Genomic DNA, 17,919 nt, shown 5'->3' on the forward strand with positions numbered 1-17,919 from the left:
GCGCGATCGGCGGGGCGGGCCGGGGCCGGCGGGCGGGCCGAGAGGAGCGGAGCGCGCCGCACGCCGCCCAGCGCGAAGATGGCAGCGGGAGAGCCGCAAGCTAAGAAGCTCAAGCTGGAGCAGAAACAGCTGAGGTAACGGGCGCTGGGACGGGCTCCGCTTCGCGGGCAGCCCCTGCGGGTGCCGGAGGGTCGCTGGTGCCGCCCCCGGCGGAGGGCGAGACGCGTGCCGCCTCCGCGGTGCGGTCGGACTCCGCCGGCAGGGTCCCGCCGCGCCGGGCTGCGCTCGGCCGGGCTGCGCTCGGGGGTGCGGGCGGCCCCGCCGCGGCACCGGGCGCACGTGCAGGCGGCGGCGGGGCCGTCCCCCCGCCCCGGCTCCTGCTCGGCACCGCTGCCCGGGCCCGGCGGTGCCCGCGGGCGCCGCCGCGCTGGGCTCCCCGCAGCCGGGCAGGGGCGGGGGGCGGCGCGGGGCCGCGCTGTGCCCCGGGGTCGGCTCGGGCAGTGCGAATGAGCTGCTGAGCATCTGGAGGGAGTGCGGTGAAACGGAACGCTGCCCGCGGCGGTGGCCCCCGTACTGGAGCACAGCTGGGGTTGTCATTCCGTCTGCCTCCCCTTTGAAAATAGCCACTGAAGAATGCTCCTAGTAATACCCGTGCGAGGGTCTCTGTCCCCATTGGGCAGGACACTGAAAATCCGCGTTAACAGTTATGTTTTCTTCAAGACACGTGCTATATTTCAAAATATTTTCGTATTGAAATAAACTATGCGATTTACTATACTTCCTCATTTCTGTGATCACAGTACAATAGCACTGAATCCCATCTGAATGATGGCCTGCACAGACATAAGTCATTTATTTTTAAATGTCTTAACAGAAAAATGTAAGGTTTCTTAATGAAGGATGCACAGTCAAAATGGGAACTCTGAGTACTGAGAGCTGTAGAGCAGCTTTTTTTTTTGGTGCCGTTTCAGATTTGTTTTCTCAGGATTATTCAGATATGAATTTAATTTTAAGACAGCTGACTTCCTTTCAAGTGTTCAGTGCATGGAGAGAATTACTGACATGAGGCTTGAAAGGTCCAAAATTATCTTGGTGATAACTGATAACTAATAACTCACTCAAATATAGCATAAAAGGGATGTACTTCAGTACTAAGATGAGAACAGTCTTTTTTGGTACTGATGTCCTTATTGAAAGAGATAATCCTATTAAATTTGTCAAAGTCATGGTACTTGCTTCTTTGGCTGCCAGGTGACTTTTCAGGTTTAATAACGGTTGACGAGCTCAGTTGCAGGTAGTAGAAGAGGGAAGATGCAATTGAGCTCTTAAAGCAAATAAATGGCATGCAAGATAAGGTTGTAGTCAGAAAACAACAGTTATCTCCATGGCCTCTAAAGCAAGATGAGGCAAGAAACTGGCAGCTGCAATGTTTCTGTTTATAAAGTTTATTACAGGAAGCAGCATTTTAAGATGAAACATGAAAAAAAAATTAAATTTGAGAATATTATTGCCATATTGAGTTAAAAATTTAAAGGTTGTTTGCAGTGGAATGAAAGGCAGTGGTGACATGGTCGGGTAACAACTGACTAAACTGCAGATACTACTTCTGTAAGGTATGATAGATAAAACATGAGGAACGTTGTTAGAACTTGCATATGCTAATTCTGTTGCAAGTTATTTCAAGACAAAGTGTAAATAGGCCCCAGCTCTGTTTCGTAAGAGGAGAAATGCCATAATTAACTGGTGATCAAATGAAGTTGATGTGTGCTGTGTGCCACAGGCTGAACTCATGAAGCAGTTGGTGGTTGGACTAGGTTTGGCAGACCTCAGCACTCATTTGAACCTAGTGGCAAGAACGTGTTTGGCTGAGTGCTGTTGTGGCACTCAAAGGCCGCTAGGGAAGGTACCAGACGGGTCGAGGTTCTATGGCTGTGTTTGTAAAAAGGTTCACTTGTTAATGCAAAGCACTGCGAGATATGCTTGGAAACAGTTATCTAGAGATTAGAAAAGAAGTAAAAAAATCACTTGAAAATGTTGGGGCTGAATAGCATTGTACTTGTTATACCAAGAATTTGAGGAGACTGTAGAGAACAATTCCTTGTTCTCAACATGTAGATCTGAGTCTCTCCCACCTCTTCAGAAGACCATGTCTAATGGATTCAACAAGGATGGTTGTACCATATTTATCCTCCCATATGATGTCGACCCCAACCTTTCCTGTGACTATCATGAAAACCATTTCAGTATAGAAAATGACGTTAAAAAATGTAATTCTGCAATGCAATACAAGCCATACCTCATCAACAATAGCAAATGTTTCCTTTCCCTGGGTTTTCTTTTTTTTGTCGTTATCATTTTCTCTCTCGAAGTGGCTTCATAGAGGTTTCATGGATACATTTTTAGACCGTTTCAGACAAAGGAAAGCAAATATCACTCCCTCATGAGGTAGGCAAAGCTGACTGGGTTCAGGAAGCTACACTTGTTTGAAAGCAGCATAGGATGGCTGGCTTTTGCCACCCAGTGAGCAGCACACAAAGCCTGAGACCCACACTGGCATTCCCAGCCCAACAATGTGTTGTGCTGACATTCATCTGCTGGGCGGCAGGTTTTGCATTGTCTTCATTGACGGGCGCAAATCCCCCCTACAAACCAATGGGCTTTAGGCAAGGCCATTAATGTGCGCTGCCTTGTTTCGGGCTTCTGACTGCAGCTCTGCTGTGTGAAGTAGAACATCATTGTATGTGTATGAACTGCACTGTTTGAGCAGAAAATGGGCTTGCAAAACTGCAAATGGCTTGTCACTGCATGGCAGCATCAACTTGCTAGAAACATCATGAGGTGTTACTTTAGAGGAGAATTACTAAGAACTTGTGTCCTTTTATATTTGGTTTTGTTAGGGAAGTCTGTGAAACCACAAGCAGATTCTGTTAACAACCTGGTACAGTTATGAAAGAATTTGGACATTTTCTGTAGAAATGTTTGAGCTTACATGTACGTGTCTGTATAGGAATATGCATGTTCATTTTTTCCTTCTGCACACAAACTTGTCAAGTCCCCTGTGCTGCATTATGACCTTCTGGCTGTCCTGCAGCTGCTGTATTGATTGAATAGTCATGACGTGGCTAGTTGTTTGAACAAATCAGTTTATCTACATGAGGACAGTGTAAGCATTGAGTTTGGCAAATAGTTCATACTAAAAGTACAAAGTATGCCTCCTCTTCTGTTACCGTTAGACATCTCTTCCTTATAAGAATAAATTATCAAATACTCTGTGCATTATTGTTATCAAAAGCAGTCCTTTGTCATTCCCATTCCACTAGATTTTAGAAAGCTCGATACTAGCGGCTTAAAAAAATATTGCTAATTTCACACATTTTTATTTTTCTTAATAAGCTGACTATTTAGCTTATTCCTACATCAACTCTTTATAAATGAAAGAAGATTCTGAATATTGTAAGTTAGCTGTGACAAAGCTTTCAGTTAGAATTTAGTAAATAATTTTCCCTTCTCTTTTATATCTTGGTTTGTTGTTTGTTTTTAATTTCACCTTGCTCCCCATTTGTATTCATTTCAGTTTTTGTCTTCATGGCTTATAGTTTTCTTACTTTCCTATTTCTTGTATCTGCAAAGACAGGTAATGTTTCCCATGTTGGTACTTGTAGTGTCCTCAGGTCAAAGAAAGATCTGAACTCAAGCACTTTGCTGCATTTGTTTCCAGAATTAAAGCAATAGACTTTTTCTTCAGATGAATAATTAGTCCCCTTTAGAACTCAGACAAACAAATACGCTTGAAGACACTACAACAGAGCTTGCTAATATTGTTTTATTTAGGACATAACAGCAGTTACCTTCCCTTCCTAGCTATGTTGACAGAAATATATCGAAAACCGGAATGACTTGCAGCATGGAAACTACTGTGCTCTTACAGCACAGGCACTGGTTTCCACTGTTCAGATGTGTAACTCTCAAATTACCATTGACAAGTGTCTTCACCTGGCCTTTGATGTAATCCTCTGGGATTTTGCACAGCGTGTGTCATGTTTCCACAGTTTTGTGTTCTTGTTTTGGAGAAGCTTGCCATGGTGTTTCATCCTTTTAATTGAAGTAATTCCTTGCTCTATAGTAGGGAGTGTGTAACCTGAGGAAAGGAGGCTGTGGGAAAGCTCTTTGTTCTCTGGACCACAAGCTCTCTTTCTCTCTTCGCTAATGTTACCTGCAGCCCAGCTGGCCAGCAGAGTCACACCACAAGAGTAGTTTGTGTTACAGCCTTGGCCAGTACCCTGCAGAAAGGTGCAGCTGTGCCCTGTGGATGCCTCCCTTGAGTCCCTGAGGCTGGTTCTGTCCCTGAGGCTGCTTGCAGGCTGGATTACCTCGAGAGAGCAGCCAGTGTAAACAGTCCTATTTCATCTTGAACCTTGAAACCCTGAGATTTGAGTTCCTACTTTTTCAACCAAAGGAACAGTTTGTGTAGGATGACACACCTCATTGGATCTACCAATATTGCTGATAAACAGACAAGGAAGATGTCCAGGAAAGAGACTTGAATGAATGTATAATTAGCTGACTATGGTGTTAGTGCAGCAATGTGAAATTCTGTAAAAGGAGAGCTTGCCTTACTCTGCTGTTGCTAAGGTATATTTCATGTGGAAATCTTGGAAGCAAAATTCTGGCTTGTGATTCAAGGTTGTGATATCGAATTTTGGTAGTTACTTACACAGGCATGGTACACAAATATTTCACAAAACCAGTTTCAGAAGCAAGGAAGGGGTTGCTATCTAAAGGTCATTAATTACTATTTGCTGACAGTGTATTGGAAAACCTTATCTTCTTGAAAAAAGTAAATTGAATTTGCAGATACCATGTGAACACAATGTTTTTTTCAAGGCTGTTCATTTTTTATTTACATACATTGATTCTTAAAAATTTATTATTCATATAATGTATAATAGTAGTACAAATATTATTTATATAATATCAAACGCATTTTGTGTGAAGGAGAGAGGTCTTTGGGTATTACTCAGATTTCAGGGAAGGGAAAGGGATTTTTTCCATTTTGAGCTGTAATAATTTCCATAATGATTGTTTGACCACAGTCGAAGCTGTTCTGCACTTGAAGGATGGTAAGATAAAGCTGCTTTCTGGCTTTATGCTACCTTGGGATTTCATTTACAGTGAAAGATTGTTGTGGGGTTTTTTTGTTGTACATTCAGCGGTACAAAGCAGTTGTAACTGTCTCAAGGGCTATGCTATTTGATTAGAATAAAATAGAAGAAAGTATAGATGTCTGCAATATGCTGAAGAGTTATCAGATTTATAGACTTTGCTTTTATAGCTGAATACTCTGTGAAGCTACATGAAAAGAAATGGGATGATGTTGTGGAATTTTTAAAATAATAGAAGATTTTTCATACTTTTCAAGTAGAACTTGTACAAGCTAAAAATGCATCTGGTTTTATGTTGCAAGATATTCAGTTCTCTCTGCAGAGAAGTTTCTGCAAAATGCTGTTATTGAAAGAGAATTTGTGGACTTGCTCACTAGTCCTATTTTATAATGTTTGCTGGGGCTATTACATAAAATATCACCCTTCTGTCTTGCAAACAGATGGGCAGCTTATCTAAGATCAACCTTACTTTTGTACTTTGAAGAAATTGAGTGAAGATAGGAGGGTTAATAGAGAACTTTTTGTTTATATATTGTAAACTCTAAGATTTATACCAAATGTTTGTGGTGTAAAACATAACACATTAGTCCAAGGCTGAGGCCTAGATTGCCTATCTCTTGGATATACAAGTTACAAATATATAATGTGTAGGGTTTCATGGATTACTTCAATGAAGTATGATATTCTCATATGCCTGCCAGTTATTTTATCAGGTAGGAGTGGAGTTCATTTTGGATTCATAGTGTACTTGAAAGGAAACATCTTAGTGAAATCATTCAAGGAAGTTGTTTATCATATCTACAGAAACTTACATGGTCATGAAGATTTCTGTGCTCTACAGTAACAAAAGCAGTCAAGAAATTGTGGCTAGACCCTGTGAGTTATTATATATTTTTAGATGCAAAAGCTGTGAATTCCATGTTTCTCGGGGGGATTTCTGAGGCCAAATCACATGGGAAGGCAAGGTCAGCTGCCCCATGCAAGCAGAGCGAGTTTGGAAGGTCAGGAGTCAGGAAGGCTGAGCAAACTCAGGCTGGCTGCCCAGCACATACATGGTGGGGCTGTGAGTTGAACTTGGGGCACATCATCTTTCAATGACCATAAATTATATCCATTTTTCCAGGGATACCCTGGTTGCTGTTTCTCAGCTTAGGTTCAGGTTAGGTCTGGATGTTTAGCAGTTCCCTGGCAGATGACTAAAAGCCCAGAGATGAGTGGCGGTAGGGATAGGTGGTGTCTCGAAGATGTCAGCAGCACTAGAACCTGTATGGTAGCACAAGCACGATGGTTGAGCACAGGGAATAGCTGGACACTTATAAAGTGCTATTGACCAATGTTGAGGTGTCATACATGCTATTCCATGAAAAGATGTTGATATTTTTTAGAGAAAATATGCTTAAGTATTTAGAGAAAATATGCTTATACCATTTGATGGTACTTCATTTGGCATCTTACTCTGTAGCTTACTATTCATAATATGCAGCTGTATGTTGCAAGTTACTGTAAATATAGTTCATGTTGAAGTATTATGTCTATTTTTCTTTATATATCTTCATGTGCTTGTTAGAATCAGGCAATTATTCATGAGGGAATCTACAACTAGATTAAAAAAATGTTTTTATTCTTTTGAATGCAGTGACAGAACCAAGAAGACAGTTGCATTCTACAGTTACATACAATAACAAGTTATGTAGCTATTATTATATTTGCTGATGATGGGATCCTCTTCCCCCACCTTCTAGGTTACAAAACAGAGGTTTGGCTGTTAAGCACTGAAACTGCTAAACTAGACATAATAAATGGTTCAACATGAATCAGAGGATACAGCCATTATGTATCTATGTATTTGCATTTCAATAGAGTTCAAAATCCTCCCTCAGAATTTGAGGACCTCTTGTACCTTGTGTTGCTCTAACAGTAAGAGGATGGATGTGTTTCCCACTGCTATTTGACTTTTCAGGACCCCTGACACATTTCAATAATGAGAATTTTGTGCCGAGTTCAATAAGTGGTGATTATATTTTGAGTGTCTGATTTAGAGAACCTAGATTTGTCCTATATCAGATGCTGAGCATAAATTTTCCTGTTATTCTCGAATGACAATGCAGGTCCTTGACCTTCATCAGTGTGTCATATTTTGGCATCATCTCCTCTGAGAGACCCCAAAATCAGAAATAGATGGAAAGTTTGGCATTAATTTTTCTGAGTACAGTATTCCCATTTTGTAGATGGAAAGGAAGGGAAACTTCAGACTAATAACCACAGGATTACGAAGTTTTGAAGTTTAAATATTTAGTTAGAGGTGACACAGCAATACTTAACTATGTGGGATTCACTTTTGGCAAAAACAACCTATTGACTTCAGTTTCATGAATCAGTGTTTCTGGTGTTAGTAAGTTAACAAAGTGCCAAATCTGCACAGCGTGACAGTAACTTTGACAGCCAAATGAGGCTGTCAAAGTGGCGATAGAAACCTGGCTTTAGCGAGGTTTTCCCTTTCTCATGCGGCACTCCTGCCAATGTCAGGCGAATCAGAAAAGGGGGTAAGCAATGACGGGCTGCCCTTTCCTCCCCGTGTCTCCAGTCGTGCCCTCTGGCCGGCTGGGCACCCGAAGCTGCGTTCCACAGGTGGCTGCCAGGGCTCCGGCAGCCGGCAGTGAGGCGATGCGCCCCGGGGCTCGGCAGCCCGGCCCGGCGGCCGCCGCCTGCGGCCAAGGCTGGCTCCGCGCGAGGTCACTCAGGGCGGCTTCGCGTCTGTCCCAAGGCGCAGTGAAACGAAAAGAACAAAAGCGCGTTCGTGTCGAGATCGTGTGTCAGGGCGGGCGTCAGCCCGCGGCCGGGACAGCGCCGGGGCGGGGGCTGCTCTGGGTTCCCACGGCCCCGTGACACCCGGGGGGCAGCGCTGCCAGCGGCTCCGCTGGCCATCTTTACTGTGGGCGGTGCGGCTGGAGCCTCGCACCTCTGCGCTCCGCCACGAAACTTTTCTGGTTTTCGGTCAGTTGTCACTGTCTCCCGCACTCGCCGCCGAGGCTGGCGGAGGGGACAGCAGCAGCAGGGGCTATGTGGGAGAGCGCGCTCTCCGCCCGTACCAAAGATGGCGGCGGAGCGGCCCCGGGGTGCCGGGCGGGCGGCGCCGCTCGGTACCGGGCGCAGCCGAACCGGGGCGCGGGGCCCGCGGCCGGCGCCCCGCGGCTCCTCGCGCCGCGCGGCCGCCGCAGGGCCCGGGCCCGCCCCCGCCGGCCGCCGGCCAATGGCGGGGCGCGCGAGCGGGCGGGGCGGGGCGCGCGGTGGGCCGGCCGAGCGCTGCCCGGCGCTCAGTCGCGGCTGAGGCGCGGGCGCCGGGCGGAGAGGCGACGGTGCCGGTGCTGCTGCCGGGGGCTCCGCCGCGGGCGGGCGTGGAGCCATGGCCACTCTCAGGTAACGCCGAGCCCCGCGCAGCGTCCGCGGCACAGCCCCGCGTCCCGGGGAAAGGTGCGACGGGTGCTGATGCACTCCCGCTGGCGGGGCGGGGGCGCCCGGCGCGATGCTCCGCCGCAGCCGGGCTCTTCTCCCCGCTGTGTAATCAGCTGCGGGGCAGCGCAGCTTCGTCCCATCCCTCTCCCAATGCCGCGAGTTGGTTTGGCGGCTGCCCGCCCGCTCCCCTGGGGCGAGGAAGGCGGGAGAGCCGTGCCGGTGCGCTGCCGGCCCCTCAGCCCGGTGGGGACAGCGCTCCCGGGGCGCCGCGTTTGCTTCTGGCGGGCAGGTGGGCGCGCCCGGCCGGCGCTCCCGGCGGCGCTGGGCGATGCCGGTGCCCAGCGGCATCGGGGGCGAGAGCCCCGAGCAGCGCTGGCCGGGCCGGCCCTCAGGTGATCCGCGGGGCGGCGGCCGGGGGCTGCGTGCGGCGTCTCTCGGCGGCGGTGCCGCTGTCACAGGTAGCGCCTGGGTGTGGGCGGCCGCCGCCCGCCGCGGGGCGCCGCCCGTGGGCGTGGGAGGACGCGTATGGAGGGGCTCCGGCAGCCGCGGTGCAACCCTAAACCCTCGCTGTAGCTTGCCGTGACTGCAACCAGGTTTTAAAAGAATCCCCAATAATGAGAAGCAGGGTCTTAACAGCAGGCTAGGCTCTTGGCAGGCTGTTGGAGCTGTGGTGCTATCAGCCTCGCAGCAAAACCTGGAGCGTGACAAGCCCGTAACATAACATTCAGTGAAAAGAGGGAATAGTTTTTCTCCCCCAACATTTCATCTCAAGATGGGGTTATGTTGTGAAGTCAATCGGGAACCTTTGATCAGGTCTTCGGCTGCTAAAGAAATGCCTAACATTGCAGACTCCAAGTTCAATTTGATAATTCAAGGCAATTCTCCCATCTCCTCTCTCCACTCTCCAAACTGTGTATCAGGTTTCATTTTTCTGCTTCTGACCGAGACGGTAACTTTGAAATTGCAGTAGTATTTCACTGTTGGAGCTTGTGGAGTTAGCGCAGCTGTGTGAGGAGCTGGGTAGTGGTGGAACAGTTTTTTCTGCGGCAGCCTTGCTTACATAAGGCCAAAGCTTTTAGGCTTGTTTTCAAAGTTGAAACCTGTGAGTTTGTCACTTTAGAAGACTACGAAAGTTTCATAATAAATGAAATCTTCACTGAAGATGTTTCTCTAAGTCAGTATGTAATTGTGTAACTGCTTAGCCAAATACTGTCTTTGCTTAACACCTATGTCAGGAAAACACGTGAGCAGTCTTGCAGGCTGCCTTGTATATTTAAGGTCTATATGCTAAAGTGATTTGCTGACCAATGATGCAAGAAGATTGTCTGAACTCTGGAAAGATGGAATAATAGTTCTGAGGTACTTTTGTGTTAGATGAGTTACGGTTAACAGTAAGTGTCATCCTACTTGTAATGATGTTACATGGGTGTGTGGGATGAGGGAAGGATGCTCTTAGTTGAGAGCTTATAACTAGTTGAGTGCTATAAATCTGACACTATTGCTGTTGTGCTTTAGCTACACATATAAATTATTGGTAAGTTCAAATCTTGTGTTGTATGGGGCTTTAAACTGAAATGGATATGCTGAGAACAGGCTTTAAACATGCCGTGTTTTGCCTTACATTAAAGGGCATAGTGAAACTCTTTAGAAATACTAATATTTTAGATCTTACAAGATGATATTTTAAATTTGTAAAAGGAAGACTAGGTACACAGTGTGCTGCCATGCAATTGCACACTCAGATGTCTCAGTCATGTTTAAGGCTTTCTGACTTGCCAGTATCCAAAGGCCCAAAATATTCCCCTGTCTCTGTGCCAGTAACTAATAATAAGCTTTCACTGATATTCTGATGTTGCTCTCCACGGAAGTGCGCAGCAGCATGGGATGATAACAATATTGTGTGATAGTTGGATATAGTACTGCTAATGTTCAGCAGCCAGCTTGAATCAGGACCATATTTTAAAAAATGCCTGCAGCAATAGAGCATGAGATTGGACACAGCTTTCCAGATCATTCAGTTGCAGTTAATTTTGTTGACTTCTTGAAAAAGGTTCAAGAGTAGCTCAGTACTGATTTTGTGGGTTCTTTTTTATTTGTTAGAGTTTGTTGTTTTGTTTTTATTCAGTTTGGTTTCATTTTATTACTTCTGCCACTTGTGATGAGAGTAAGGTGTGAGACACTGGCCATTTGTGTAAAATCAGTCATTTTGGTAATGTCTGAACAAAATGCCTAATAGGTGAAGATTTACTCATACTTAATGAGTTACATTGCTTGAACTTGTAATTGCAACTCACAGTTCATGTGGTCCTAAGTTAAAAGCCAAACTCAAAATACATTGCTCCTTGTCAATAGTTATGAGTGCAAATGTGATGTACATCAACGCTTCCTGTAGTTACTGTTCTGTAGTTTTGCCTGCTAGATGGATGGTGTATTTTTGTGTCCAAACAACTTTTAGATTTGTATGAACATCTTATTTGTAGTTTAGAGTTAAAAGGTATGTATCCTGTTCACATATATGTTCTCTTGGTGTGTCTGTGTGCATATACACACACAGATGCTGACTGTGTGGTCAATGATATATGCACTTAATTTGTGCAGGTGAAGGAGCTGTCACCTGCTTCTTGAAGAGGTGATCCAGATATTCTTTTGCAGTAGGTTAGTTGGGTTAAACAAGAACATCCTTTTTGAATGATACCAGTACTCCAGTGAAAGAGAAGGGACTGGGGAGACTCAAGGAGGCTGGGGACTACAGAAGTGTCTTCTGTGTCTGTGGCAGAGATGTGTTCCCAAATAACCTATATATAAATCTCAAATTTCAGGAAATTATTACTGCTTCCTCACTGTGTTTTATCCCTAGTTGGTTGGAAATAATCACTGAAATCTAATCACTGCAGATGACCAGTGTGACTGAACAGCAAACATGAGGTCTATAAAGTTCAAATCTACTGTTCAAAGTCTTCAACTTGCTGAGAATATAACAGTTTAATAACTCAGTTTTTTGCTCTGAAGTCTCGTAAATTTAGCGTTCTCCAGAATCATAAATACTTGCTTTATTTTATGCTTTTACAGAGGCTTACGTGGCTTTACAGAGTATATAAGATTAAAAACCCCTTTTTTTTTATTTTTACTGAGAAACAAACTGAAGCCAGGTAGTTGCTGTACCTCATGTAGTGCCACAAGAAGTGCAATGGTATAACAGTGCAGAGACTTTGCAGCTCCTCAAGAGGGTAATGGTGATTTGCATCGCACTAAATGTAGCCAGTGCTGGGTTAGTCAGGTTGAACGTGCAAACGATTTATACAGTCAAGTCTTCCTCTCTAACAGTAGGACTTTCCAGACTGGTTCACAAAGCTGGTATTAGAAAATGCTGATCACACTGGGGATGATAGAATCGGTTGTGTGTGAAAAGACCTCTGAGATGGAGTCCAACCTCTTAAATATCTGCTTGGTGACTTTTGAAAATTTGTAACTTAGGAACTGTTTAGACTTTTCCCATTTTGCCTATAAAAGTATTTTTGTCAAATATAGTGACAGTTAAGGAAAGACACAACTCCAGTCCCCAGTACAAGTGGAGTGTATGGGTTTTTCTTCTTTGTTTTTCCAATGGAATATTAATATGTATTTTTAAGCATAGAAGTTCTTGGGACTTCTATGTGTTCTTAGTGTCTTGGGACTTAGGTAATTCTAACACCCAGGTGAAAGAACCAAAAATGTAGTAATGCATATTAATTGAAGATACACAGCTAGAGCTTAGTGTGTGCTATTTTATGTGTTTAATTACTTGCAAAAATAGGTAAACAGTTTATAGCACTTAACTTGATTTCTTCACAGAAATCAGTGTTAATCTACTCAAAGTTTTATGTGTTTAAAATGCTGTCAGGTTTTGCTGTCCTACATTTAGTTGTGAGAAACAACTATACTGAATTTGGAGGAGAGTTTGCCCAGAAGTTTAAGTGGAATGTTTCTGAACTTCCTAGTCTAAAGATAGCTACCTTGGCTTTTAAAACTTAATTCCAAATGGCGCCCTGCATACAGCCTCTGGAACAGTTGAATGGAGATGATTATAAAATATTGTGGGAGAAGAAAGGCTTGGGAATGAGCAGGACTTAGATGTGATGTAAAGTGTGGAATAAATGGCACTGAAAGTTCTAGTTCCTGCTGCTGCTGACATGTGAGGAGTTTGTGTGCATGTTACTGGCTTCATAGAGCTCCTGCACAAAGTTGCTCTTGTGCTGCTTTGAACACATTGACCTGCAGGTTCTGTAGCCCACAGCTCATGGAATGTTTGGTAGCTTCTATTTTGCTTTTCTATTGAACGTGGTAACTTCTTCATAGGTGGTGACCTCAGCATGTCAGCTGTATTTTAGACTTTTTTTTTAAAGACAGCTGCTGTTTTCTGGCACACTGACCATTAAAGTGCTGGCTCTTGTTTTATGCAGAAGTTATCCATTATATGTTGGTTTTTTTTTTCTTAAGTGTAGTTAGAAATCTGTTGATGTGTAGAATTTTGCAGCATGTGAGAATCAGGTAAACACTAAGTACATGAACATACAGCTTGGGACAAATCTGCATTCAACACTTGAAAAGTTCTGACTTCATTCATTGTCCTATAGTACTACTTATGCAATACTTAGCTTTTACAATGGAGAGAACGTTCTGTCTTGTGACTTCAGCTGCAATCCCCTTTATCCTTATGTCTTCTGAACTGTCATCTGTCTCTCACTCTTCTTGTCTTCTAGCCAGGTGTAACTTGTGGTTGTGCTGTGCTATTTGTCACGCTGACTGAAATATTTAGTCAGTCTTACAGGTTTTTACTAAGCAGATGTTAACTATCCCATTTAGGAGCGAGCTGGATTTCTGGCTCCATCTTCATGAAGCAGCTTCTTCCACATTTTATTTACAGTGAGATGGGCTCTAAAGGACCATCCTGAAAGCTACAAAAGCTAGGATACTTAAAGCATGGTTTGCTGTGTCTCAGTATCAAGGTTATTAATCATGTTTTCCACAGTGCAGCATGTTCCACTGAGTGCAGTCCTTCAAGGGCAGGCTGCTCCCATCCTGCATGGGCCCTTCACAGGGTCACAAGTCCTACCTGGGAACCTGCTCCAGCACGGGCTCTTCTCTCCATGGGTCTGCAGGTCCCTGCCAGGGGGCTCCAGCACGGGCCTCCTGTGGGGTCCCAGCCTTCTCCCAGGCATCCACCTTTTCCAGTGTGGGTCTCTTCCATGGGCTGCAGGGGGATCTCATCCTGCTTCACCACGGGCTGCAGGGGAACCTCAGCTCAGGTGCCTGCAGCACCTCCTGCCCCTCCTTCTGCACTGACCATGGTGTCTGCAGAGCTGTTCCTCTCAAATGTCCTCACCCTGCTCTTCTCTGGCCTCATTACATCTGCCCAATAACTTTTTTCCCCCTTCTTAATTCTGTTATCACCAAGGTTTAACAATCATTTCTAATTGGGCCAGCCTTGGCCAGCAGCATGCCCATCTTGGAGCTCTGCTGGACATGGTGGAAGCTTCTGGCAGCCTCTCACAGAAGCCACCCCTGTAGCCCCCTGGCTACCAAACCCTGGCCACACAAACCCTGTCGGGGTGGTCACACTGAAGCAACCTTTGGTAGCCGGAGCACAGGTGTGCCTTGCTGGCTGGAGACAGTAGGTGTTAGTTTGGCAAGGAATGTGATGGGTTTGGATGTAGTTTTAGAGAGCAGCTGCATTCACTCCTACTTGACACTAAGCCACATATCTAATCCTTTGGTATTTACTGCATTATCACCCAAGTATATGCTATTCAGGAAAATGTAACACATGGTTTTTGAATTAATCTAAAAAAAAAGTTAAGGCTATCCTTCTCAAAAATACTGTTGACAGAATTTTTGGTATCTTTTTTCTATGTGGAAGAAGTCATGATAATGAATGTCAAGTTGCTTGAGAAGTACATCCAACCTACCAATAGACAGCTGCACTGTTTAAAATGGCTGACAATGCAGAATCCATAGTCTCTTTGTTTCAGTTTATTAGAACAGACTTAAATTGTTAATTATTTGTTTGTACCCAACAACTGAGTTCAGTGAAATTCTTATGACCCTGGTGTGATTGCTCCCCCTGTCTAAAATTTGGTATTACAACTTGAATGTCATCCTTTAAAACTCCAAAACATGGCATGCAGCTTAAATTCTTTATCTGAGTAAGTGACAGTTTAACAGAATAATATGTTCATTATTGCAGGCTGTGTATTAATCAGCGATCACTGTAGGATGGTACTTCACTCAGATTTGACTCTGTGTATATGCCAGGTCACTGTGTGTTTACTGTGCTGGGCAAAATGTGTATTTTTTGTTTTTCTCTCTAATTAAAAAAAGTCTTTACATATATTAGGAACAATAAACCAGTGCAAAGCTAACTTAAAATAATTGATTCTCTTACAGTGAAAATGTCCTGTTTGGAATGGGAAACCCTCTGCTCGATATCTGTGCAGTTGTGGACAAGGACTTCCTTGACAAGTAAGCCTTGATATATATGTATTTTTTTTAGATGTCAGTTTTGTTTCCAGGATGATGCCTATAAATAAATGGAGGGCTACCTGGCTGTGTAATGCTGTGTTTATGCTCCTCTCTGGGATTCTGGCCTTGTGCTGGAAGTAGCCAGCATGGTATCTGTCATTTGATTGTTCTTGCTCTTGCACATGAAACTGTGATGGTGGTATCTGTGAAAGCCTTCAGTGTTTTCATATGGTTTTTAATTATTTTATTCTAGTCTCCTCATGCTGTCTTTGTTAGTCTTTAATTGGAAGGAGTCATCAATTTCAGTAAGATTTAGGTAGCTCTTGTACAAATCTTCATGTGCTACTTTTGATTTACTATTACTTTACTCTACTTTTCCTCAGTGAGCTTTATGGGGTAAATAGGCCATTTCTGTACCACACCAAGAAAAGTTGTGCAAATACACCTTTAAAAAAAATATTCCAGTTTATCAGTCAGGAACAGGACTGCCTCTTATCAGGTTGTCTGTTATCTTAAGCCTTCTTGTTATGCTACCATCCATATAACCATATTGCTGGATTGCTTAATTGGCATAAAGCTTACTCGTTCTTGAGCCAGCTTAGAGATCTGTCTTTTCCAGAGGTGTAAAATACTGTTGCTCTTTTAAATCTTTCTGCTTGGGCTCCATTACTTATTGTTGTTGCCACTTTTTCTCTGGTCTGTAAGTTGATTCAATCTTTTGGAGTGCTTGCAATTTTTTCTTTAAGTTTTACAGTGTTATTAGGTTTTTTTCTTTAATTGTTCTTTGTTTGATTAGTAATGGGAGCATTACATCAAAACTAAACAACATCACCAAATAAAGAACAGATGCAGAGTTTTTATTTTTGAATGTGTACTGTCAGCCACAAATATTTTGTTCTGCAGCTTCTAATAGCAATAATTTGTCATCAGTATTTCATCACTCGAGTTTCATCTTAAGGTTTGTTGGAGTGAAAGCCTCTGTGTTGTAAGCTGGAAACAAAATACAGGAATGTAATGGATTGTGTCAAATTCAAACACCTGGAACTTTAGAAATCAGGTCTATGGTTTGAATATTCAAAAAAGTAAATTAATTTTGTGTAATTCTCTGCCTCATGTTTCCACTGAAATAACTTGAAAGCCAGTCTCTAAAAATAAATAATGCCCTTCTCCCAACCCAACAATTCTCCCCAACTAATCCTTGTAAATTGCTGACATAAATAAGATGATGGGATCTCTAGTGCAGCACTGAAATCCTTCAGGAGTGCACTGTGCTTTTCACTGTATGTGATGCCCTGTGCAGAATTAAATTTAATTTAAACATTAGAAGTCTTATGTACTCCAGTTTGAGTACTGTTGGACAAATTAAGTTATCTTCTGGAGCAGCATGTGCTCTGTGAGCAATTCCTTACTGCCAGAATGCGTTTGTGGGGTATTGCATTATTGAAGGCCATAAGCAGTTTCACAAGGAGCCTGCTGATAGCGTGAGAGCTCTGGTAATAACCTCAAAATGAGGAGCGTGTTTACCTTCTCCCTCACCTGATTTGAGATCCCTCTCCCTGTTTGTCAGTGCATGCAGTGGAGTCCATTTAACAAACCAGCAAGAGTTTCTACTGGTTTCTGCTCCAGGTCCAACTACCTTTTGCAGCTCTTCCTGAAATGGGAATCAGATCCTACGCTTCCTTCGCTTGTCAAGGGAGATAAAATAAAAAATGTAGCTGTGGAACAACTGCTACAATAAAGTTGTCTATTCAAATGTTGCAGGGAGGTGCAAGAACACAGACATTTCAGGACTGTGAAGCATTTGAAAGAGAAATTGTTGGTCATTGTAGTCTCTTTTTTCTTGTCAAGCAAGACATGCACCCATCTCTAGCCATGTAGTGTCAGTTTTGGTATCTTGACAACCTTGAGTCTGTTTCTCACCTCTTCTACTGGGTGGGAATGGGAATGTTCAATGGGGCCAGCAAGGCTCTGACTTGAGAAGGTAGCTTAGGGAAATAAGTTTAGGTAAACACACATAAGAATTTTATACACTTAACTTTTACAGTGTTTCTGTTACTTTATCCACCTCTTGTACAGTCAGTTTTAAGAATAAATACCTTTGTTCAGAATCAAGGACTTGATGTTGCAAGTTTAATCAATATATATTTTCAATGAAACGACAGTATTAAAATAAGTCCTGTAAACAGCTTATTTTTGTAACTTCTGTTAAGAAAGTGCAAATTGAAACAGCATAAGGAAATATCGAAAGTGGTCTTTTAAACAATATTTAATTGGCCTACAATCCATGTTGTAAATAAACCTGAAAATAAACATATAATGCAGTCCTACCCCTGCAGATTTTAAACAGTTTGCTGCCATGTAATGCTGGTTTGAGGAAATGAGCAGTGTTGGAGGGATGGGTGGGTACTTTTGGTTTGAGTGGTTAGCACAACCCTGACACTTTGGGTTTAATCTCCAAAGTGTTTTGCTCTCTTGACAAGTTTTGGAGGGCTTTAAGTCCTTCCTAGACTTTAAGCCTTTCCTAGGAGAGGCAGTTTTAATTTATATCACAGCTGAACTTCACCATGCCCATCTGAGCTTTTTGGACCATGTCAGCAGCCTGGCATTACCTGAGCCACAAAAGCTTTAGCCTCGATGGAGTTGTGATTTCTGGTCCCATTTCTTGCCACTCCTAGGGATACAATCTGGAAAAGTGTTAGCAATGTTGATGGCACTGTTGAGAACTGGTGATACCACAAACCACTTTAGTTTCTGTTTACAGAGCTAGAAGGAAGTCTTGAAATAAATATAGTCCACCATATGTCCT

General features: G+C 43.6%; 1 protein-coding gene across 2 annotated transcripts in view; it reads left to right on the forward strand.

The window, feature by feature from the left end:
* ADK (adenosine kinase) overlaps positions 1-17,919 on the forward strand; it is a 265,836-nt gene continuing 247,917 nt past the window's right edge. The window contains exons 1-2 of one of the 2 annotated variants that reach the window (XM_063405885.1): positions 1-134; positions 15,039-15,113. In XM_063405885.1, the coding sequence (XP_063261955.1) occupies positions 79-134; positions 15,039-15,113 (131 nt within the window). In that variant the 5' untranslated portion in view covers positions 1-78. Of the gene's footprint in view, positions 135-8,452; positions 8,580-15,038; positions 15,114-17,919 lie in introns of those variants that run through there. The other variant, XM_063405886.1, reaches the window with a different exon arrangement.

The sequence above is a fragment of the Prinia subflava genome, chromosome 9 (genome assembly GCF_021018805.1).
Source record: "Prinia subflava isolate CZ2003 ecotype Zambia chromosome 9, Cam_Psub_1.2, whole genome shotgun sequence".
NCBI lineage: Eukaryota > Metazoa > Chordata > Aves > Passeriformes > Cisticolidae > Prinia > Prinia subflava.